The 26,075-nt window shown below is 42.3% G+C and overlaps 1 protein-coding gene across 1 annotated transcript; it reads left to right on the forward strand.

Annotated features, from left to right (window-relative positions):
- Positions 1–311: 311 nt before the first annotated feature.
- On the forward strand, positions 312–25,244 carry cep55l (centrosomal protein 55 like). The gene is made up of 8 exons (XM_078412887.1): positions 312–488; positions 4,431–4,709; positions 11,521–11,574; positions 14,125–14,251; positions 16,109–16,425; positions 17,986–18,057; positions 24,049–24,174; positions 24,812–25,244. The coding sequence occupies exons 1-8, from the start codon at positions 312–314 to the stop codon at positions 24,998–25,000; spliced, it is 1,341 nt and encodes a 446-aa protein (XP_078269013.1). The 3' UTR covers positions 25,001–25,244.
- Positions 25,245–26,075: the final 831 nt, after the last annotated feature.

Raw genomic sequence — 26,075 nt, forward strand, 5'->3', positions numbered from 1 at the left:
ACTTCAGTGTGGGCGATATCGACGGAGTGGTTCATCGTGCTCCTCTAGTATCTTTGCAGGACAGAGGTGTGGAAATGGGGGGGGTGACGCGGAGCCGCGCCTCGATCCAGCGCCTCCAGCTGCGCATGCGCTGCGTCCCGAGATGCGCCACGGCCGCAAGCGCGCGGGGAGATTTGAATCGGTTCCGTCACAGTCTGGCGGTTGGAGAGCGGCCGCTCGGCCCCTCAGTTCCTGGTAGCCGCCGCTCGGCCCGTCCTTGCCTGGTAGCCGCCGCCGCGCTCAGCCCGGGCCCGCACCCGTCGCCGCGGAAAATGACCTCCAAGAACATCATGAGTGGCCGCTTCGGCTTCGGTCCCGGCAAAGCCGCCGTGTCCACGTCGGACGGCGAAGCGGACAGGCTGCGAAAGGAGAACGCGTTGCTGAGGAGGTCCGTGGAGGAGCTGAGCAAAGGGCGGACGTGGGAGAGGGAGAGGAACCGACTGCTGGAGGTGGGTCCCTGGGCTGGGCTCTCGGCCTGTCTGCCTGCCTGCCTGCTCTGGGGGATGCCCTGCCTGCTTGCCCTGCCCTGCCCCGGGGGGTGCCGAGCCGAGCCGAGGCTTGGTGGGGCTGGAGGCCGAGTCAAGGCGCGGGTGCAACGGGCTGTGGTGGGATGATGTTCTGGGGTAATATACAGACACATAGAGAATAGGTGCAGGAAGAGGCCCTTCGAGCCTGTACGCACCGCCATTCAATATGATCATGGCTGATCATCCAACTCAGTATCCCGTACCTGCCTTCTCTCCATACCCCCTGATCCTTTAGCCACAAGGGCCACATCTAACTCCCTCTTAAATATAGCCAATGAACTGGCCTCAACTACCTTCTGTGGCAGAGAATTCCACAGATTCACCACTCTCTGTGTGAAAAAAAACTTTTTCATCTCGGTCCTAAAAGACTTCCCCCTTATCCTTAAACTGTGACCCCTTGTTCTGGACTTCCCCAACATCGGGAACAATCTTCCTGCATCTAGCCTGTCCAACCCCTTAAGAATTTTGTAAGTTTCTATAAGATCCCCCCTCAATCTGCTAAATTCCAGCGAGTACAAGCCCAGTCTATCCAGTCTTTCTTCATATGAAAGTCCTGCCATCCCAGGAATCAATCTGGTGAACCTTCTCTGTACTCCCTCTATGGCAAACAGAGAGTGGTGAATCTGTGGAATTCTCTGCCACAGAAGGTAGTTGAGGCCAGTTCATCTTAAACTGTGATCCCTGATTCTGGACTCCCCCCAACATTGGGAACATTTTTCCTGCATCAAGAGTGTCCAATCCCTTAAGGATTTTATATATGTTTCCATAAGATCACCTCTCCTAAATTCCAGTGACTGACTATAAGCCCAGTCGACCCATTCTTTCATCATATGTCAGAACCTACACTGCACTCCCTCAATAGCAAGAATGTCCTTCCTCAAACTAGGAGACCAAAATTGCACGCAATACGCCAGGTGTGGTCTCACCAGGGCCCTGTACAACTGCAGTAGGACCTCCTTGCTTCTAAACTCAAATCCTCTTGCTATGAAGGCCAACATGCCAATTTTCTTTCTTCACTGCCTGCTGTACCTGCATGCTTTCTTTCAGTGACTGATGTACAAGCACACCCAGGTCTTGTTGCACCTTTCCCCTTTTCCTAATCTGACACCATTCAGATAATAACCTGCTTTCTTGTTCTTGCCACCAAAGTGGATAACCTCACATTTATCCACTTTATACTGCATCTACCCAACCTGTCCAAGTCACCCTACAGTCTCATATCCTCCTCACAGCTCACACTGCCACCCAGCTTTGTGTCATCCGTAAACTTGGAGGTGTTACATTTAATTCCTTCATCTAAATCGTTAATATATATTGTAAATAACTGGGATCCCACCACTGAGCCTTGCGACGTCACACTAGTCACTGCCTGCCATTCTGAAAAGGACCTGTTAATTCCTACTCTTTGCTTCCTGTCTGCCAACCGGTTCTCTATCCATGTCAATACCCTACCCCAATACCATGTGCTCTGATTTTGCACACTAATCTCGTGTGTGGGACCTTGTCAAAGGCTTTTTGAAAGTGCAGATACACCACATCCACTGACTCTCCCATATCCATTCTACTTGTGACATCCTCAAAAAATTCCAGAAGATTAGTCAAGCATGATTTCCCCTTCATAAATCCATGATGACTGACCGATCCTGTCACTTCCTTCCAAATGCGCTGCTATTACATCATTAATAATCGACTCAAGCATCTTCCTCACTACCGATGTCAGGCTAACTGGTCTATAATTTCGTGTTTTCTCTCTTCCTTCTTTCTTAAAAAGTGGGGTTACATTATCCACCCTCCACTCCAGTAGATAGAGTGATAAAGAAGGCATACTGTATGCTTGCCTTCATTGGACGAGGTAATGAATATAAGAATCAAGAAGTTATGATGCAGCTCTGTATGGCTTTGGTTAGGTTGCATTTGGAAAATTGAGTGCAGTTATGTTGCCCCATTACAGTGGAGGCTTTGAAAAGATTGCATGTTTACCAGAACGCTGCCTAGGTTAGGGGCTATTTAGCTACAAGAAGACTTTGGGCAGTCTGAGAGGAGAGGAGTCCTGATAGGTGCATATAAAATTGTGAGAGACTTAAGGTAGACTGCCCAAACCATTTTCACAGGGTGGAAATATCAAGGACTATAACGGACATAAATAGCTTTAACTCGTGAAGGGCAAAATTTAAAGGAGACATGTGGGGCAATTTTTGTTTATACAGAAGGTGGCGTGTGCCTGGAATGCATTGCCACGGGTGATGGTCGTGGCAGATTTGCTACGGGGCATTTAAGAGACTTTTAGAATGGAGGGATGTGGATCATGTGTGGGCAAAATATATTAGTTTATCTTGGCTTCATATTTGGCACAAGAATTGTTCCAAGAGCCTGTTCCAGTGATGATATGTTGTATGTACCAGTTAGTGTCGGGTGGTTGAAGTCGTCACATCACGTGTGTCCCCCCCCCCCATTGATCTACTAATTCTCTAAGGTCTGCTCGAACATCACGCTAGACTCGGTGGGCCGTAGGGCCAGTTTCCGCACTGTATCTCTAAACTAAACTAAACTGAGGTGTCTGGATGTCACTGATAATGCAGGATGTTGATACTTCAGGATACTTGGGGAATGTAATGTTATTTGAATGTCAAAGGTAGGTGTTGAAATTCTGTTTTGTTGAAGATGGTTATTGACTAACACTTCATGGAGCAAATGTTATGTGGCACTTCGCAGCTCATCCCTGAATGCTGTCTAGGTCTTGCTGCATGCAAGCATGGGCTGCTTTCTATGCTGACGTATTGCAGATGCAATTGATGATTGATTTTCTTTCATTCATATGTTCCATTTCCACTCATATGCAATCTGTGGCATAAAGGTGTGCAACTGACCAGTGCATCCCCCTCACCCCCCCCCCCCCCCAAGACATTCAATTATATGATTATGAGTGTTTGAACTAAAATACCGTATTCAGGAAAAAAAGTGAATTCTGGAAGTTTGCGAATTATTGTCAGAGTGGAGAGGTGCTTTCCTACCCATCTCCAAGTAGACCTTTTGTGTTTTACCAAGTTCAAGCTAAAAAGTCCACGCTCTCAGTCCAATGCAAAAATATCTTAAATTTGTACTATTACATTGATTTGGACTTTAATCACAATTTTGCCCCACTGTTTCCCTTGGAGTAATGTTTTAATGAAACAAAAAATATTTTTACATGTGCAGTATTTGATGACACTCAGTGTTTCAGTTTAGTTTATTGTCACATGTACTGAGGTACAGTGAAAAACTTTTGTGTACTATCTAGTCAGCTGAAAGACAATACATGATTACGATCAATCCATTTACAGTTTATTGATAAGTGATAAAGGAATAACATTTAGTGCAAGATAAAGCCTGTAAAGTCCGATCTAAGATTGTTCGGCGGTCACCAAATAGGTGGTAGGATGATTCAGTTGCCTGATAACAGCTGGGAAGAAACTGTCCCTGAATCTGGAGGTGTGCGTTTTCACACTTCTATACCCTTTGCCTGATGGTTGAGGGGAGAAGAGGGAGTGCCCGGGGTGCGACTCATCCTTGAATATGCTGCTGGCCTTGCCGAGGCAGCGTGAGGTATAAATAGAGTCAATGGAAGGGAGGTTGGTTTGTGTAATGGTCTGGGCTGCGTCAACAATTCTCTGCTATTTCTTGCGGTCTTGAATAGAGCTGTTCCCAAACCAAGCTGCGATGCATCCTGGTAAAATGCTTATGCGCATCTGTAGAAGTTGGTGAGAGTTGTAGGGGACATGCCAAACTTTCTTAGCCTTCTAAGGATCTAGAGGCAGTATATAATTTTCTAAATATGAAATTTTAAGGCCATATCTTTACAAAGATTTTTTTTCCCCTTGTCTCCAGAAAATTCTTACTCTTGAAACTATAAAACAAAAGCACATCCAAGAACTTGAACAGAAAGATAAGCAGATTCTGACTTCGAAAGATCAACCGTCAAAATCAGGTGGGAAAGAGGTGACTAGTCTACGTAACCAGCTTGCAGAACAAAATAAAGATGCCAAAAAGAAGGAACAACTCTTCAAGTCCTTGGTTGAAGAAACTGAAAATCTGAAAAATGAATTGTCTGCAATCACTTTAAAATGTAAAGAACTTGAAATCAAAGTTCCAACTCTTCAACCCTCGGTAAAATAGTTTATCAACTATTCTTAAATTTATAGATGTATCTAAAACTTTCCTAATTCTCTGTTCTGCCGCTAATATCTTGATGGGTTTACAATAATGATCTGTCCTAATTTCATGTTTTGTAATCCTGTCTTTTGATAAGGGTGTAATTGACGGGAGGAGAGGGGGATATATCTCGGGTCGATGAGTGCAATAGTATTCTTGTGCTTTAAAAAAACTCCAAAGATATTTGTTTAAGTTGGGGAAACTGCAGAAGTGACACAGGAAAAAGAAATGCTGAAAACTGCCATTCTGAGATTTGGTGTTGAAGACACACTTACATTTTGCATAGAGATCCATGCAATCATCTCTGCACAACAATTAATATAAATCAAGAAAACGGGGTAACATTTGGCGACGGTTATGCAGGTCAGAGAGATTATGAACCAGGGGATGTCCTAGGATAAGCTAACCATGGTTTAATGATGCAATACTTAACCTTGCTTTGTCTTTGGAGCCCAGCTTCTTGAAAATTGTTGGCATTGCACTTGTTTAGGTGTAGAGAGTAATCACGCTCTTGGCTTCCTCCTGTTAGGTGGTGGAAAGACCTTGGGTGTCAGGAGATTCTTCACTGTTACAGGATACTCGGCCTCTGATCACTTGCAGCCATGGTCTTTATGTAGCTGGTCCAATTGAGCTTCTAGTCGGTGGTGTTGATGGCAGTGGTAATGTTATTGAATATCAAGGTCAAAGATGATCATTGTCTGGCAATTTTGGTGGAACGAATATTACTTCCTATGGATCAGTTGATGCCTAAGTGCCTAGTTCTTGTTGTAAGCGGGCATGGGCAGCTTCATTTGAAGAGGACTTGCAAATTAAATTGAGGATTCTCACATGAGGTTATTGGTGACGTGGTTGAAGATGGACATTGTCCTGAGGAACTCCTTCGGTGATTTCACGGGACTGGTGTGATTGACCTCTAACAATCAGAACCATCTTCCTTAGTGCAATGTATAACTCCAGCTACGAGAGGGTGTTCTTTTTTGACACCCATTGTCTTCAGTTCACACACAGTCAAAGACTGCCTCATTTCTCCTCATTTGGTACATATCTGGACCAAGGTTGTAAGGTGGTCTGGTGCTGAGTGCTCCTGCAAATCCTGGGTGGGGTATTAGTGAGGAAGTGCAAGTGATAGGATGTCTATGGCACTGATTAAGAATAGACTTTTGAGCCATTAATTAAGTTTTGGACGTTCTGCTATTTGGTGATCAGGGCATATATGTGCATATTAATAAATGATCTTGTGTGCTTGGCTTTATCTCCGGAGAAAGCTGAGATGAATAATTTATTCTGCACTTCTGGTTAAACATTGTTGGAAGACTGAAGCCTTTGCTTCAGGATGCACATGTTGGGGCCTTTCATTGTTGATAATGGGAGTGTTCTTGGAGCCTCCTCCTTCGACCACAACTAATCATGACTAGCTGTGTGGTGATTGCTGAATCTCAATCTGGTCTCTTGGTCCTGAGCGCTTAAAGGATTTCATTTATTGTAATGTAAAATAGAATAGTAGAGGGAGAAAATTGATGTGACAGCTTTTGGGAAACAGTTGTCATAATATGGTTAATGAAAATGACAATACAGAATCAACTGCTTGTAGGAAATAAATATTTAACTGCAAGGGGACTAATATTAGTGAGATCAAGAAGGATGTACAACTGTAGGATTGGGATCAATAATTGGTAACCAAAGCATCATTGAATAATGGGAGAGAGAGAGGGAGAACCTTCAGAATAGAAGAGGTATGACAATGGGAATCAGCATGGATTTAAGAAAATTCAATTTGTTGGTTGATGAATTAGTGTACTTATGTTGTTTACGTGCTTGTTTAAAAAGCATTTAATTAGGGACATAACGACTTGTTTGCATATTTCATTTGCTTTTTTAAACAGTTTTTTTCTGCTCGACCTGCTTTCATCAAAGATTTGTGTGCCATAATTTCCAAATGTCTGCCCTTGCAGCCCTTTACAGTTACCAATTAAATTCCATTACTGGTCCTTATTCTACTGTTTAAATGTGTGTGATTGCATATTTCATCAATCACTGGATGGCTCCAGAAGTCTGATTCTCTTCAATGCCTCCTACATTGCCATATTTATTTCCTTATGATGTAAGAAACCTGTCAGCTATTGAGTCTATGTCATCTCTCTACCCATTTATTTTCATATAATCTGTTGTTTTATGTACACTGATTATCCTGCCTACAAACCTAATTGACCTACCACCCAGCATGTCTTTGGGATTTGGGAGCAAACTAGAGCAGCTATGGAAAACCTGTATATTATCAAGCAAACTCCACCTGGGCAGCCCCTGAAGTCAGATTCTTGAATTCCATACTTATTTAAGATAGTCACAAATGATTGCTTTTGGCTCATTCATGAATCCATGTTTTTCAAGTGCCAATTAATTATTTTTCTTGGATAACTATTTTCCTGAAAAGCTTCCCACGTCACACCTCATGCCGAGATTTTTTGCCCCTACAAGTAAACAATGTTGAAGCACAACATACATACCCAATTGCTGGTGATATTTATCATAAAAGATTAACATAATATCTTAAGAACAATGCATTCAGTACTTGGCACTGAACTGTACAATACAGGTCCAACATTTCAAATGTATCGAGTGGACTGATTTCTACTCTTGGCTAAAATTCTTATAAACTCTCATTATAGAGAACAGCTTTGAATTCTAATATCCTGTAGATAGAATTTTAACATGGGCTTGAAAAGAGAATGAGGGTATGAGCTGTGTAGCCTAAAGGCCAAAATGTTGCTTTGTTTTATCTTGTTCTCGTTGGAATAGATGTAAAAAGAGTGACCAGTGATTCCAGCAAGAAAATGTTATCTTCGGGCCAAGAGCATCTCTCCGCACACTTCCATTTCATTTCACGTTGAATTTGTCCACTTTTTAAAAAATCTTCCCTGGGTCCTTATTTGGATTATTTCATATTTTATCGTATAGACCAGGTTCTTAAAACAATATGTTGACAGTTGCACCAATATTTTAATAAGTGCCACTGTTCTTTCCCTTGAAAAAGCAATCGTTGGGAATTTGCTGATAATTGGTGATTTCTTGTCAACATTATTCTGTTTATCATCTATTTCAATGATTTAGATAAGAACATTCAGGCATGATTAGTAAGTTTGTAGATGAAAATAAAGTGGGTGGTATTGTAGATGACGGAGATGGTTGTCAAAAAGTGCAGCAGGCTCTTGATTGGTTGAGCAGCTGGGCTGATGAATGGTTGATGGAATTTAATAAAGAGAAGTGCATGGTGTTGCATTTTGGGAAGTCTAGCCAGGGCAGGACCATGGTAAATGTCCAGGCTCTGGGGAGTCATAGAATGATACATGTGGAAACAGGTCCTTCGGCCTGACTCTCCCACACCGGCCACCAATGTCCCAACTACACTAGTCCCATTTGCCTGCGCTTTGTCCATATCCCTCCAAACCTGTCCTATCCATGTACCTGTCTAACTGTTTCTTAAACGATGGGATAGTCCCAGCCTCAACTACCCCCTTTGGCAACTTGTTCCATACACCCACCACCCTCTGTGTGAAAAAGTTACCCCTCGGATTCTTATCAAATCTTTTCCCCTTCACCTTGAACCTATATTCTGTGGTCCTCGATTCCCCTACTCTGGGCAAAAGACTCTGCATCCACCCGATCTATTCCTCTCATGATTTTGTATACCTCCATATGATCTCCCCTCATCCTATTGCGCTCCATGGAATAGAGACCCAGCCTACTCAACCTCTCTGTCTGAAGAAGGGTCTTGACCCGAAACGTCAACCATTCCTTCTCTCTAGAGATGTTGCCTGACCAGCTGAGTTACTCCAGCATATTGTGTCTACCTTTGATTTAAACCAGCATCTACAGTTCTTTCCTACTCAACCTCTCCCTATAGCTCACACCCCCTAATCCTGGCAACATCCTCTTAAATCTTTTCTAAACCCTTTCAAGCTTGACAATATCTTTCCTATAACGTGGTGCCCAGAACTGAACACAATATTCTAAATGCGGTCTCACCAATATCTTATACAACTGCAACATGGCCTCCCAACTTCAAAACTCCATACTCTGACTGATGAAGGCCAAAGTGCCAAAATCCTTTTTGACCACCTTATCTACTTGCGACTCGACCTTCAAGGAACCATGCACCTGTATTCCTATATCCCTCTGCTTTACAACACTACCCAGAGGCCCACCATTTATTGTGTAGATCCTGCCCTTGTTCGACGTCCCAAAATGCAACACTTCACACTTTTCTGTATTAAATTCCATCAACCATTCCACTGCCCATCTGAGCAATCGATCCAGATCCTGCTGCAATCTTTCACAACCATCCTCACTATCTGCAAAACCACTAACTTTTGTATCATCAGCAAACTTGCTAATCTTGCCCTCTTTGTTCTCATTCAAATCATTGATGTAGATGACCATCAGTGACAGGCCCAGCACTGAACCCTGAGGCACACCACTAGTCACAGGCCTCCAGTCTGAAAAGCAACCTTCCACCATCGCCCTCTGCTTCCTTCCATGGAGCAAATTTGTTATCCATTCAGCTATCTCTCATTGGATCCCATGCGATCTAACCATCCAGAGCAGCCTTTCATGCGGAATCTTGTCGAACGCCTTATTGAAGTCCATGTACACAACATCTACAGCTCTGCCCTCGTCAACTTTTTTGGTCACGTCTTCAAAAAAATCAATCAGATTTGTGAGACCCGACCTCCCATGTACAAAACCATGCTGACTATCCCTTATCAACCCTTGCCCATCCAAATGCCTGTATAACCTATCCCTCAGAATACTCTCCAGTAACTTACCAACTACAGATGTTAAGCTCACCAGCCTATAGTTCCCAGCATTTTCCCTGCAGCCCTTCTTGAAAAGAGGCACAACATTTGCCACCCTCCAGTCTTCCGGCACCTCTCCTGTATTTGAGGACAACTCGTAAATTTCAACTAGGGCTCCCGCAATTTCCTCTCTAGTTTCCCGCAATGCCCTCCGATATGTCTGATCAGGCCCTGGAGATTTGTCTACCTTCATATACGACAGTACCTTCAGTACTTCTTCGACGGTAACCCTGACTGCTCTCAAGACACTTCCAGTGACTGCTCCAATTTCCCCCGTCCTACTGTCTTTCTCCTCAGTAAATGCAGAGGAGAAATACTCGTTTAGGACCTTGCCCATCTCCTGTGGCAGAGGTGACCGTTTGATTCCTGAGAGATCCCACTCTCTCTCTAATTACCCTTTTCCCTTTTATGTATTTATAAAAACTTTTGATATTGTCCTTAATGCTACCCGCCAGAGCTATCTCCTGGTCCCTTTTTGCCCTTCTGATTTCCTTTTTCAGTTTACTCCTTAGTTCCTGAAACTCCTCCAGGGGTGCACTTGATCCCAGCTGCCTATACCTGTCCAGCAACTCTAAACTGACTCAGTGTACTAATAGTATACAATTGTACTATATCTGAGATGCATATCTAAGATGTATCTAAGTGCTTATGTAAGTGATACTTCAAGTCAAGTCAAGTCAATTTTATTTGTCACATACACATACACGATGTACAGTGAAATAAAAGTGGCAATGCCTGCGGGTTGTGCACAAAAAAGAATTACAGTTACAGCATATAAATAAAGTTAATAAGTTACTATTAGTGTCGACAAAAATGTAGTCTCTGGGGTTATAAAAGTTGACAGTCCTGATGGCCTGTGGGAAGAAGCTCCGTCTCATCCTCTCCGTTTTCGCAGCGTGACAGTGGAGGCGTTTGCCTGATCGTAGCATCTGGAACAGTCCGTTACTGGGGTGGCAGGGGTCCCTCATGATCTTGCTTGCTCTGGATCTGCACCTCCTGATGTATAGGTCCTGCAGGGGGACGAGTGTATTTCCCATGGTGCGTTCTGCCGAACGCACTACTCTCTGCAGGGCCATCCTGTCCTGGGCAGAGCTGTTCCCAAACCAGACTGTAATGTTGCCGGACAGGATGCTCTCTACAGCCCCAGAGTAGAAGCAATGAACTTGTACTGAACCGTACACAAAATGAAATTCCCTGTACCTTGGTACTGGTGACAATAAAGTGTCATTGAAATTGATAAGCTGGGTCTTTATTCCTTGGAGCACAGGAGGATGAGGGGTGATGTTATAGAGGTGTATAAGATCATTTTGAGGATTAGATATGGAAATGCAGAGTCTTTTACCCAGAGTGTCTGATTTAAGAGCCAGAGGGCATAGGTTTAAACTGATGGGGGAAAGATTAATGGGAACCTGAGGAGCAACGTTTTTACATAAAGGGCTGTAGCTATGTGGAACGGGCTGCTAATGGAGGTAGTTAAGGCAGGCACTATCACAGCGTTTAAAACAATATTTAGACAAGTGCGTGAATATGATAGGTGTGGAGGGATATTGGTCAAATGCAGTCAGATGGGACTAGTGTAGTTTGGGCATGTTGGTCGGCATGGCAAGTTGGGCCGAAGGGCTTGTTTTCACGCTATAACTGTATTGAGTGCAGATTTGTACCAGATCTTCTGCTAAACTAGTGTCAGATTAAACTCCTCGCATCATCGTTACCTAGGACAAGACTTGGCTGCTGAAGAAGGCTTGAAGTGGTCTTTTGGAGTAAATTCCATTTTCAGCATTTAAAAAAATGACCTAAAATTATCAGGCTGGTGAATTAGAAATGAAAGAAAAATGTTAATATGAGGATGTGCTGACTGATTTTATTAAATATTACCTCACCATCGTCTTAATTTTATTTTTCATGAATTATAGAGCCGAGCTGCATCATCACAAGAATTTAGAACTATTGAAGCCCAACTGACAGATGTAAGTACATATCACAAAACATTATGCATATCTATACATAACTAAAACTCTCATCTTGTATGTATGCATGCATGTATGCATGTTCCTGAAGTACAGCCAAAACGGTACACGATAGCGCAACAATTTTAGGCCCACCTTACACACCTGCGGTATGCATTGATCAAGTTTCGTTACATTTTAAAAGTAATTAACTTGATAAACTTTAATAAATGCCGGGAGGATTGGCGCCCGTCCCAGCGTGCCCCACGCCTGACCTTCCTTGTGTGGTGCAGTGCGGTGGCAGGAGGGTCAAAGAAGATGGCTGCCGCGATGGCCGCCCAGGGGCGGGGTGAGTGGCTCCTTCTCCTCTTTCCACTCGCCCGGCCCTGGGGGAGACTCCCCGGCCGGCAACGGGTCCACGTATCGTCAGTTGGGGGAGGGCTGCCGGGCCCTGTATCTGCGCTTGCGCAGTTGGGGAGGGTTGCCGGGCCCGGCGGCCGTTCTCCTGCTGCTGGCTGCCGCGATGTCCTCCCAGGGCCGGGATAAGTGGTTCCTTCTCCTACCTTGCCCGCCCCGGTCCCACAACGGGGACCCAACGGGTACACGGGTCGTCTAGTCTAAGATAAAAACAGAAAATGTTTGAAATATTCAGGTCGGGAAACATTGGTGGAGAGTGAAGCTAACTTTCAATTCTGATGAAAGATCTTCAACTTAAAGCTGCCAAACTTCCTTTCCATAAATACTGTAACACCTGCAATGTCACTCAAAATTAATGTAGGAGTTATGTAGTGAGTCAATAGTGTTCTTTACATTTGTGTGCAAACATAAAAAAGGTTTTATTTTCCAAGTAGTGCAGGATTCCATCATGCATCATGGTGACTTGTGGACTCAGGTGCCCACTTGGTTACAGATGATCTAATTTGCACAACTCTGGTTCAAATTCTCCCCTGGATATTTAAAGCATTTTTCAAGATAATAATATTAATTAAAATGATTCAAGGCTTTCATAATGACTGGATATGTAATCCATTTGTTTAATTATGGTTAGTGTTTTGGTGAATAGAAGAATTAGAGCAAGTGTGGGTATGATATAGATACTGTAGCTGTAGACAGTGAACATTTTTGATTTATGGATAGGCCTCGGGAACAGAACTCTTAAGTAACTTGGAGACTGTCTGTTCCTAGTTTTTCTGTGAGGGAAGTAATGACATCAAGCACTTTTCCTGATAATACCACTACCCAGGTCTAGGGTTAAATAGGCCAAAGAAATACCACGGGTTTCTTTTGAACAAATTCAAGTATTATTTTGGAAACGCAAGAAACTGCAGTTGCTGGAATCTTGAGTAAAACACAAAGTGCTGGACAAACCTACTAAGTCAGGCAGCATCTGTGGAGGCAATGGACAGACGATGTGTTGGGCTGTGACCCTTCCTCGGTGATAGGAGGGGGGGTGGGGAGGAGAAAGCTGGCAGAGGTTGGGGCAGAACAAAGCTGGGCAAGTGATAAATGGATACAGGTGAAGGGGGGTGTTGATTGGCAGACTGCCCCACCCCACCTCTCTGTTCTAGCTTTCCCCTGCGCTCTGTCTGGGCTGTTCATTCCCTCTACAGATGCTGCCTGACCCGCTGAGTTCTTTCAGTACTGTATTTTGCTCAGGTTTTATTTTTGATTCTATGAGGCATTCTGACTTATGAGTGCTCGATGCATGAGAAACATGAATACAATGTCCACGTCTCTTTCACCTGCAGGATGGTAATAAATCTGCATTTTCATTTATATTTGAAAATTAGTTAAATACTTCACTCTAAATATGTATTGAGGCAGGGAATACAATATTTTTTGTTTCTCTTCAGAGTAGCAATGTTAAAAGTTTTATTACTTGCAGTTAGAATAGTTCTTAAGTTCCCCACTAGATGTCACAAAATAGTATCGAATTATTTAGCTATTAATCTTTTATGTTATTTGGTTTGATGGGAAAAATTGGTATCAATGTAGATCTTTTTTCTGGGTTCTCCTACAAAGACACAATCAAATTGTCTCTTGGTTGTAAAATAACAATATCTTCCAGCATAGTTTGTCTACACAGTGATTAGCTAATGCTAACACTAGCCGGATATATGCCTGTTCCTTTTTGGCCTTTCAAGCTGTACCTGGTGCAGCATATTGGTAATGTTCACTGTTCTATTCCCCATTGCTGATAATTAAGTATTGTATAAAGGCAGCATAATTGTACTTCAGTTATCAGGTTGAAGGCTTTGCTACTTGAGGCAAATGGGTGAATCTACGCATTCTTATTAAATCAAGTCAGTCCATGACTCCACAATAATTGATACTAAAAGTTCTGCTTGCTGCAAATATTTGTGGTCACTTAAAGAAAGTTTAAACTTGTAGCAGAGCAGTAACTAAGACGACAGAAACAGGTTATGGGTTGGTCAACCGAAAAGAGAAATTAATATAATTTATGTAAATCTAATGGCCTTTGTGTGTGCCTGGTTTTTTGCAACTTAATAAAATGCACATGTTACTTGCTGATGTATATCATAAATAGCATATTATAATTTTCTCCATCAGGCTCTTGAGAAAAATCAGCACTGGCTAGTTTATGACCAACAACGAGAGGCCTATGTTAGGGGGCTGCTGGCCCGGATATTTGAGCTGGATCAGGAAACTGGAAAACCTTGTGATACCAACGCAGCAAGTATGGAGAAACAACATTCCTGTTTGACTTTTCATTTTAATGAACAGCCCTGTGTACAATAATAGTTTCTTCAATACTCCCTTGTGATAAGCATTACAATATAGAGCGCAATATACATTAATGACTTGGATGAAGGGATTAAAAGTACCATTAGCAAATTTGCAGATGAAACAAAGCTGGGTGGTAGTGTGAACTGTGAGGAAGATGCTATGAGGTTGCAGGGTGACTTGGACAGGTTGTGTGAGTGGGCTGATGCATGGCAGATGCAGTTTAATGTGGATAGGTGTGAGGTTATCCACTTTGGTGGTAAGAATAGGAAGACAGAGTATTATCTGAATGGTGTCAAGTTAGGAAAAGGGGACGTACAACGAGATCTCGGTTTCCTGGTGCATCAGTCACTGAAAGGAAGCATGCAGGTACAGCAGGCAGTGAAGAAAGCCAATGGAATGTTGGCCTTCATAACAAGAGGAGTTGCGTATAGGAGCAAAGAGGTCCTTCTGCAGTTGTACAGGGCCCTAGTGAGACTGCACCTGGAGTACTGTGCGCAGTTTTGGTGTCCAAATTAGAGGAAGGATATTCTTGCTATTGAGGGCGAGCAGCGTAGGTTTACTAGGTTAATTCCCGGAATGGCGGGACTGTCATATGTTGAAAGACTGGAGCGACTAGGCTTGTATACACTGGAATTTAGAAGTATGAGAGGGGATCTTATCGAAACGTATAGGATTATTAGGGGGTTGGACACGTTAAAGGTAGGAAACATGTTCCCAATGTAGGGGGAGTCCAGAACAAGGGGCCACAGTTTAAGAATATGGTGTAGGCCATTTAGAACGGAGATGAGGAAAAACTTTTTCAGTCAGAGAGTTGTAAATCTGTGGAATTCTCTGCCTCAGAAGGCAGTGGAGGCCAATTCTCTGAATGCATTCAAGTGAGAGCTAGAGAGAGCTCTTAAGGATAGCGGAGTCAGGGAGTATGGGGAGAAGGCAGGAACGGGGGTACTGATTGAGAATGATCAGCCATGATCACATTGAATGGCGGTGCTGGCTCGAAGGGCCGAATGGCCTACTCCTGCACCTATTGTCTATTGAGATACTCCTGTAATTAAAGATCAAGTGCTAAAAGGCAAATCTATCTTTGAACCCTAAAATGGAAGCACCCATTTCCCATATTTCATCCAGCAGTATTTCTTCTGTTGTAAATGTGAGCTGCACATCTTGATCTTAACAAAATTATTAAGTAATCTATAACTCTCTGAATAATGAAAATGAAAACCTTTAGATTTTGAATGACCGGTGTCATTCATTGAACTTTCTCATCTATTTTCTCACATTGCAATCACTTAATTTATATTCCAGGCCTGTTATTTACTGTGAAATATACTTGATTCATTTGTCCTCTTATACTAGGCCTATTGTATAAAAATTCCTTAATGCTTTGCTTGTAATATCTTTTTCCCTCTGGCTCCAGTGGGCTTTCACTAGAAACTGTAAAATATGTTCCAGACTGTTCTTAACTTTTATTAGTTGAAACACAATTCCCTCATTATCCTTGCAGGAAATATTTTTGGGTGAGTTCTAGTTCTTGAATTAGTCAATTGTTTTTATTAGAGGAGCATTTCCAATGTTTTCGGTCAACAGTAGGAGTAGTACAGATCGCATGTTTACTATCAAATATATATGTATTCTAATCACACTTTATATGTATTTTTCATAAGTACTCAACTAATTGTCTTAAGTCTACATGTAACAATGTTTGGCATGTTCGATTTTTTTTTGTTCCTGTGATTGTAAGGATCTTGTTAACGTGGCTTTTATTTTGCCATGTAACTATGTCTTAAATTACATTTCCACGTTCATGCAGGTCAACTGTCAGAAGATAAACAGAAACAATATGAGCAACTAATTTTATCTGCTAAAAATGGTTTTGAAGTACAGCATGAGATTGCAGAGGGACTCAAGTTGGAACTTTCTGATTTGAGAAAGCGTTATGAAGAAAAGAACTTGGAAGTCAGAGCCATGAGTATCAAATTACAGACAGAACAAGGCTGTAACAAATGGAAGGCTGATGAAGAAAGGAAGAGTTCAGTTGAAAAGATGCAGAGACTTCTAATGGAATTGGAGACCTTAAAAGCCCAAAATGAAGAGGAGAAGAAAAGATCGACTGACCTCTTGTATCAGGTTAGCATTTAATTATATCTAATACTGTTTTGTTCTGTTCTAGCTGGTGCCATTTCTCATAATTTGTGAGCTAACAGCATAGAACTGTATAAACAGAAACTCACGAGAGTCAGGGAGTGTAGTCGCTATTACAGAAGAGAAGGTGCTTGGATGACTCAAAGGTCAGAGGTAGTTGTCACCTGGACCAGATAAACTGCACCCCAGGGTCACTCGAGTCAGGAGTGGTTCCAGATGACTGGAAAATCGCAAATGTAACTCCACTGTTGAAGAACGGAATGAAGCAAAAGAAAGGAAATTATAGGCCAGTTAGTCTGATCTCTGTGGCTGGTAAAATTTTAGAGTCCAATGTTAAGGATGAGGTTTTGGGGTATTTGGAAGCACGTGATGTAATATGGTGAAATCAGCATAGCTTTGTTAGGAGGAGATCTTGCCTGACAAATCTGTTGGAGTTTTTTGAAGAGTTAACAAGCAGTATGGGCAAAGGAGAGTCAGTGGATATTGTTTACTTGGATTTTCAGTTTGCCTTTGATCAAGTGCCACACGTTAGACTGCGAAATGAGATAGGAGACCATGGTATTAGAGACAAGATTGACTGACTGGCAAAAAGCAAAGAGTAGGAATAAAGGAGATATTTTCTGGTTGGCTGCTGGTGACTAGTGATGTTCCACAGGGGGCCAGTGTTGGGTCCTCTACTTTTCAAGTTATACGCTAATGATCTAAATGAGGGAGTTGCTGGCTTTCTGTCCAAGTTTGCGAATGATACAAAGAGAAGGGGCAGGTAGTGTTGAGGAAGCAAGGACTCTGCAGAAGGGCTTGGACAGGTTGGGAGAGTGGGCAGAGAAGTGGCAGATGGATTATAGTGGAGCAAAGTGTGGAGCCTAGCATTTTGGTGATAGGAATAAAGGTGTAGACTATTTTCTAAATGGGGAGAGAATCCAGAAATTAGTTGTGTAAAGGGACTTGGAGTGCTGGTGCAGGATTCCCATAAAGTTAATTTGCAAGTCGAATTGGTAGTACAAATGCAATGCTAGCAATTATTTCAAGAAGGCTAGAATATAAAAAAGAGGGATGTAATGCTGAGGCTCCATAAGGTTCTGGTCAGGCCGCATTTGGAGTATTGTGAGCAATTTTCTGCACCCTAGCTGAGGAAGGATACTTAATGTTGCACTGTTTATCTGCACACTGGACCGCTTGTTTGTAATCATGTCTTTTCTTTGAATGGATAGCATGCAACAAAAGCTTTTAAATTACCTCAGATCACGTGACAATAAGAACATCAACTAAATTAAACTAAACAAAGTTAAAACAGTTCAGGTATTTCACCAGGTGATGAATATAACATAACAATTATCAAAAATTCTGGCCAAGTTGGCTACTTTCTATTTACAAACTGGAACCACTTGTTTTAAAAATTGATAACTATCTGAATATTTAAAATATTTTCTGTTCATTTGGGCAATGTGATTGACTTGATCCGTGTCTGAATCTGATTAAATGTTATTTCAAACTGTCTACTTTTTACTTACTTAAACAACTATGTTCTTAATATTGTTTATTTAGATCCAGCTCCTTCAAAAGTCCTCCATCAACCAACAAGAAGAACAATCAAAAAATAGAACAATGGAACAACAGGTATTGTTATGAAATAACGCTAATTTAGATTCAAGCTTAACTCTCAGAACATTTACAAACTCTTAATTCAAGGTTATCCATATATAAAATTATGAATGTTAATGGGATTGTACACAAACGGACTTTGTGACTGATATGCTTAACCCTTGGCCTTTGTTCTTGGCAGTAAAATATATGCCTGAAATGGTCAGTATCATGTGAAAGAAGTTTAAGGACATTATCTTTTGAAAGTCAAACCATATATTATGAATATACAAACTGAAATGAAGAAAAGCAGAGTGACATCTTGGGTCATGGATGGTTTTGCCAATGCTGAAGAACTTGCAAGCCATGGCAATCAGCGAGTTGCTATCCTTTCTTTGCTCTTTCAACTCGCCATGTGTTCTTTAGGTTTTCTACTGGAAATAGGATTTGAGTACAGGAGTAAAGAGGTCCTTCTGCATTTGGTGAAACCACACCTGGAGTATTATGTGCAGTTTCGGTCTCCTAATTTGAGGAAGGACATTCTTGCTATCGAGGGAGTGCAGTGTAGGTTCACAAGGTTAATTCCTGGGATGGTGGGACTGTCATATGATGAAAGAATAGAACGACTGAGCTTGTATTCACTGGAATTTAGAAGGATGAGAGGGGATCTTATAGAAACATATAAATTTTTAAGGGATTGGACAGGCTAGATGCAGGAAACATGTTCCCGATGTTGGGGAGTCCAGAACCAGGGGCCACAGTTTAAGAATAAGGGGTAGTTGATAGGATGTCTGTAGGGTGTTTGAGAACAGCTACCTTTGTTTCAGTTCAGTTTGGTTTATTGTCACATGTACTAAGGTTCATTGAGAAGCTTTTGTTTCGTGCTATCCAGTCAGTGGAAAGACAATACATGATTAAAATCGAGCCATTCACACTGTACAGATACATGATAAGATACATGACCAGGTAAAGCCAGCCAAGTCTGATCAACGATAGCCAAGGTTCACCAATGAGGTAGATAGTAGTTCAGGGTTGCTCTCTAGTTCTCTAGCTCTCTTGTAAAGTCCCTAAAAGCTTCAACATTGATCTTCTTGCAGAAATGTTTCTTGTGATGCTGCTGTTTTGGAGACTGGTTGATAGCAATGAGACAGTTTAGATGGTGATCAATGCAACAGTCATCAGTGCCTGTCATGGCATAGATGATGTGGACATCTACGTAGTTCCTCACTCAGTATCATATAATCTAATAGATGTTTGTGTTTCGACCCTCTGAAACTAATGATTCCATAAAATTCTTACTAAGATCATGAGTAGAATTAGGCCATTTGGCCCATCGTCTACTCTGCCATTCACTCTTGGCTGATCTATCTCTCCCTCCTAACCCCATTCTCCGGCCTTCTCCCCGTAACCTCTGACACCTACACTAATCAAGAATCTATCTATTTCTGCCTTAAAAATGTCCATTGACGGCCTCCACAACCTTCTGTGGCAATGAATTCTCCACCTTTTGCTAATCCATTGGTAGCTGAAACAAACAAAAGTCAGTGTATTCTCCCAAACAGTTTGCTTCAGAAAACGTTTCAAGATCTGTCATATGATGCGTGACAATTGCAAGAAAAGCCTAGAAGCCTCCTTGAACAATGTAATATGCCGACGGATTATTGGGAATGCTTGAGCCAGGACTGCTCAAAATGGAGGAGGAACATTTGGAGTCATATTGAGAACCTCCAGTCCATGCCTTGAGGGCATAGACACACAGAGTTTGCTTTTGAAAGAATGTACTACCTCACAAACTATCCTACTCACCACAGTGTTGGACAACTCCTTTCCCATCTATGCCATTCCCATATTGGCTTCCCCAGTCACCTCCAAACCCACAAAACTGCTGAGGAACCAAATCTTCATTGGACCTGAGGGACTTGCTAAGGAAAAAGTCTCTATGTTCTTTTGTAAATGATCCAATTTATTAATAAATCTTCCTATGTGGCTTAGTTTACTGTTATTCCTACACTTTATACAGCCATTTGGGTTTGCAGTGGCAAATCTCACCCCAAAATTTATGATAATTTATACGTTCGGAAGTTATAGGAGCAGAATTTGGTTATTTGGCCCATCAATTCTACTTCGCCATTCAATCATGGCTGATCTATCTTTCTCTCGCAATCCCATTATTCTGCCTTAATCACATAACTCTTGACACCCGTACTAATCAAGAATCTATCTATCTCTGTCGTAAACATTTCCATTGACAGCCTTCTGTGGCAATGAATTCTACAGATTCACCACCTTTTGACTAAAGAAATCCCTGCTCGTCCCCTTTTTAAAAATATGTTTTAATTCTGAGGCTATGACCTCTGGTCAAGATTCAAGAGTGTTTTATTATATGTCCCAGATAGAACAATGAAATTCTTACTTGCTGCAGCACAGCAGAATATGTAAACATAGCACACTAAACAATATGATAAACGAGAGGAAAAAAAAGTTCAGTGTGTATATATACACATACTCACAAGTACGCACATGCAATAATAATAGTCTGTTGGAGTTCAGAGTTTATTTGAGGTTGTGGTGTTTAATAGCCTGATGGCTGTAGGGAAGAAGCTGTTCCTAAACCTGGACGTTACAGGTTTCAGGCTCCTGTACCTTCTTCGCTACAGCCATCAGGCTATTAAACACCACAACCTCAAATAAACTCTGAACTGCAGGGGTGAAATGAGAGTGTGGCCAGGGTGGTGTGGGTGTCTGATGATGCTGGCTGCCTTTTTGAAGCAGCGACTCCGATAAATCCCTTCGATGGTGGGGAGGTCAGAGCGAGTGATGGGCTGGGCAGTGTTCGCAACCTTTTGCAGTCTTTTCCGCTCCTGGACATTCAAGTTGACAAACCAGGCCGTGATGCAACCAGTCAACATGCTCTCTACCGTACACCTGTAGATGTTCAAGATAATCCTCTTTGACATACCAAATCTCCTTAATCTTCTCAGGAAGTTGAGGCGTTGATGTGCTTTATTTATAATTGCTTCAGTGTGCTGGGTCCAGGAAAGATCTTCGGAAATATGCAAAATAAGCCTAGGAATTTGAAATTTTTTATTCTCTCCACCATAGTCCCACACCCTCCCACTAGCGGAAACATTCACTCTATCCAGGCCTTTCACTATTCGGTAAGTTTCAATGAGATTCCTCCTCATTCTCCTAAAAGACGGCGTGTACAGGCCCTGTGCTGTCCAAATGCTCGTATATGTTAACCCTCTCATTCCCGGGATCATTCTCGTAAACCTTCTCTGGACTCCCCAGCACCAGCACATCCTTCCTTGGATATGGAGCCCAAAACTGCTCGCAATACTCCAAATGCAGTGTGACCAGTGCTTTAAGTTGAAACAAAATGGCGGCACTGCCCTAGCAGCTGCCGCTCACCTGCGGTCCATTTGTCTTTGTGTTTTTGTTGTTTTTTTTTGTCTTAGTTGTAGTTGTGATGTGGTGTTTTGTGTTTGTGTACTATGTGTGTATGTGGGGGGGAGGGGGAAACTAACACTGTAAATATGTGTCCCTTCCGAACGGAGACCCGACCTTTGTTTTCTGGGCCGTGTCTCCGTTCCTGCTGCGGCCTACCATCGGCCCAACTCCTGGAGCTGTCAGCCTCCATCGGACTTACCATCCAAGTCCGTGGATCGGACTTACCATCACCGGAGCCGGCCGTCTTCGGAGGCTGCGGGAGCAGCTGCGACTCGCCTTAGGTTCGGGCCGCGTGGATTCCGACATCGGGAGCTCCGGCAGCGGCAGCGTGTTCGCCCACCCCGGATCGCGGGGCTTGGGGCGCGAACATTTCACCGTCCGGCGCGGCCTAAGATGGCCGCGGGATATTTCTCTGCTGGGCGGGGGTTTCAATGTCGGGAGCCACGACCGCCCCGACGTGCAGCAACAGCGGCAGCGACAGCGTGTTCGCCCGCCCCGGATCGGACTTATCATCAGCGGAGCCGGCCGTCTTCGGAGGCTGCGGGAGCGGCTGCGACGCGACGCGCCTTGGGCTTGGCCCGCTGTGGACCGTCCGGTGCGGCCTGCAACCACAACAACCTGGCTGCGGGCGAGGACAGCAGGAGAAGGGAAAGACATTGTGGCCTTCCATCACAGTGAGGAGAGGACTGGAGGAGACTCACTGTGATGGATGTTTCTTTGATGGATGTTTCTTTTTTGTGTGTTTTTGGGGTTGGGTGGTTTGAGTGCCTGTTTGATGCTTTTATTGTTGGACTGTGTTTTTGGGGGTTTTTGGGGTGTGTGATTTGAATGCCTATTTAATGCTTCTATTGTTGGACTGTGTTTTGGGGGGTTTTTGGGGTTGGGTAATTTGGGTGCCTGTTTAGTGCTTTTATTGTTGGACTGTGGGTGATTGAATTAACATTTTGTTCAAGATGGCCGCGCCGTTGTGTTTGGCTGCCTGCCACTATGTTTCTTTTTTTCCTAGTCAGATGTGCAGCACTTTGGTCAACGTGGGTTGTTTTTAAATGTGCTATACAAATAAATTGACTTGACTTGACTTGACTTATAAAGCCTCAGCATTTCATCCTTGTTTTAATATTCACATTTGCCTTCCTTACTACCAATTCGACTTGCAAATTAACTTTTTGGGAATCCTGTACCAAGTCCTTTTGTACCTCTGATTTCTGAATTCTCTCCCCATTTAGTAAATCAGTAGTCTACACCTTTATTCCTACTATCAAAATGCATGACTCCAAACTTTGCCACCTTTTTGCCCACTCTCCCAAGCTGTCCATGTCCTTCTGCAGAGTCCCTGCTTTCTCCACACTACTTGCCCCTCCACTTATCATATCATATCATATATATACAGCCGGAAACAGGCCTTTTCGGCCCTCCAAGTCCGTGCCGCCCAGCGATCCCCGTACATTAACATTATCCTACACCCACTAGGGACAATTTTTACATTTACCCAGCCAATTAACCTACATACCTGTACGTCTTTGGAGTCTTTGTATCATCTGTAAACTTGGCCACAAAGCCTTCAATTCCTCATCCAAATCATTAATATACAATGTGAAAAGTAGCAGCCCCAGCACTGATCACAGCGTAACCCGCTTGTCACTAGCAGACAAACAGAAAAAGCCCCCTTTATTGGCACTCTTTGCCTTCTGACATCTGGCCAACTTGCTATCCATGCTAGTATCTTCCCTCTGATACCATGGGCTCTCATCTTCTTTAGCAGCCTCACGTGTGGCATCTTATCAAATGCCTTCTAAAAATCCAGGTCACCAACATCACTGACTCTTCTTTGTCTATGCTGCTATTTATTTCCTCAAAGACTTCCAACATGTTTGTCAGGCAAGTTCTCCCTTTCACTAAACTATAATGACTTTGGCCTATTTTATTATGAACTTCTAAGTACTCGTCCTTTATAATGGACTCTAAAATGTTACCAGCCGCTGAAGTCAGATTAACTGGCCTATATTTTCCACTCTTCTGCTTTACTCCCTTCGTGAACAGCGGAGTAATATTTGCAATTTTCTAATCGTCTGGAACCACTAGTGATTCTTGAAAGATCACTGCACACTACTTACGACTCCACAATCTCTAAAGCCACATCTTTCAGACCCCTGGGGTACAGTCCATCTGGTCCAGGTGACATCCACCATCGGACCTTACAGCTTCCCAAGCACCTTCTCCTTAGTAGCCACTCCCCCCCCCCCCCCCCCGGTGAAGAGTGATGCAAAAAACATTCAATTCATCCCCCATTTCTTATTTCTCCAGCATCATTTTCCAGTGGTCCAATGAAATCTTTTCTGATGCAGACAGATTAGTAAATTATCTTGCAATATGATAACTAATACTGCACACAGTTCTTCCAGTAACCATACTAGTATACCGTTATAGCATTATATTCTTTCTATTGACGTCCTGCTGCCACAAAGGATCTGTAGACATTCTCTTGAAAGTTGCTTTGTTCAAGAAAAGATCATTTAATATGGAAGCTAATTCCTTTTTATAAATTATCTTCAGTTGTGAAATTTTAATTGTTTTTAGATGCAGAACATTTCCTCAGACTTTGAAAGCGAGAAACATGAACGTCAAAATCTGCAGCATCAGTTACAGAAAGTCTTGAAAGAGTTGCGCAAGGCACGAGAGCAAATCGCGAGGCTTGAGAATACAGTAAGAATCAAGATAATTTATTTGAATACTATCCATTGTAAAGGCTGGCTATTTTTTCATATGTGATCATATTATTTCATGTTGTGATGACAAATCTTTGAGGTATAATGTGAGGAGAACAATAGCAGGCTTCCGGGATGGATGAATACATGGTTCATCACTATTCAATGACGTGAAAATTAATACTGCAAGATAGTAAGTGTCACATTTTGGTGGGAAGAATGAGAAGAGGCAATATAAACTGGAGAGCACAATTGCAAATGGAGTCTTAAATAGGGTAGGAAAGAACTGCAGAGGCTGGTTTAAATCGAAGGTAGACACAAAATGCTGGAGTAACTCAGTGGGACGAGCAGCATCTCTGGAGAGAAGGAATGGGTGACGTTTTGGGTCGAGACCCTTCAGACTGATGTCAGGAGAGTGGGTGGGTACTCCATGTAGAGTACACCATATCAGCGACAATAATAATATATACAATAATTATCATGTGATTTTGGACTACCCAGTCTGAGTCAAAATAATTGGCAAAAAAACCCCGTTATAATACACATCTTACAAAATCTTTGCCCGGTAACACCACTGGAATGCATTTTATTCAACTTTGCAGAGATGCTTTTAAAATTACATCTTTTTATTTCAGCAAATGGAAGACAAGCAGTACCAAGAGCCAGTGTTGAACAGAAACAATGAAGATGAAGAAAAAGTAAATTTTCCAAAATCCAAAAATCATCTTGATGAGAGCTTCCTGGAATGTCCCAAGTGTAAAGCTCAGTACCCCACCAGTCAGCATCGTGATCTGCTGCAGCATATTGATCATTGCAATTACTAACATCCATGTCTTTTTTTCTTTTCTCCAGTTTCACTCTCAAAGCTTGCAATCCCAAAGATCTGGCAGGGGAATTTTTGGACATTGGATGGGTTTGATTATTAGAATACATACAATGCATGGTTGAGTTCCCTGCGATTGTTTAGCATATTGCCTTCATCATTTTTTTTCTTGTAATGGCATTGATCATAATTCACTGGAATTGAACTCCCTTCGCGAAATGTTCTAAGTGAGAAAAATGTATAGTTTATCATGCCGAAAAATAACATATATAAATACCTGCATTTATAAATATAGGTCAGAACGTTTCAGCTTTGTTGCGCGATCTTATAATCTCATTAATGCTTCCATCCTATGAGTCAGTGAAACTCTCAAACTGCCATCATTTGTGTAGTTAAAGCAAGCTGACATGGCAAAGTAAAACTGGGGAAATGGGTGTTATGTTATGGCCAGAGTTCTGCTTCACTGAATAATTAAGCACTCCAGACTTTGCTGCCATTCATTAATATATTCCTCAGTAGAACAAAGGAGCATTTAAAATTTGCTTCCCCTCTGCATTTGGTTATCGGTTTGCACATGAAAGTAAAACTGTGAAATATTCACATTGCTTGCATTGAATAAGTTTGCTAAAATATCTAGTTTTATGCATTATTTTTATACTTGGGAATATAATGTTTTGATGAAATAAATATAGTTTACTGCTCCTTAATAGTTTATTGTAACTTGAAGCTGCAATTCTTTTCCTCTGTAAACCTGTTCAACTTGGACACCAAAAGCACATTCTTTTAAGAGTGTTGATGTTCCTTCACCGTTCCATTCTTTACATCTCCTGACCAATCAAGGTGAACTGAGAACCACAAAAGCCTGCTGCCTTTTTTTGGCTAGTGGCTACTTCAGAGCCTGAATTTTTGGCACTTTTTGTATTTTTTTCAGTCGTCATGGTCAATTATGATATTTGGAAGTCTTAGAATCAAGTTATTTTAAAAACAGTTTTACATTTTATCCACACAGCCAATTATTTCACACAATTGAGGTTATCAGAGGTTTGTTTTTATGAGGTTGTAAATATGAAGTGACC

The sequence above is a fragment of the Rhinoraja longicauda genome, chromosome 16 (assembly GCF_053455715.1).
Source record: "Rhinoraja longicauda isolate Sanriku21f chromosome 16, sRhiLon1.1, whole genome shotgun sequence".
Taxonomy (NCBI): Eukaryota; Metazoa; Chordata; class Chondrichthyes; order Rajiformes; family Arhynchobatidae; genus Rhinoraja; species Rhinoraja longicauda.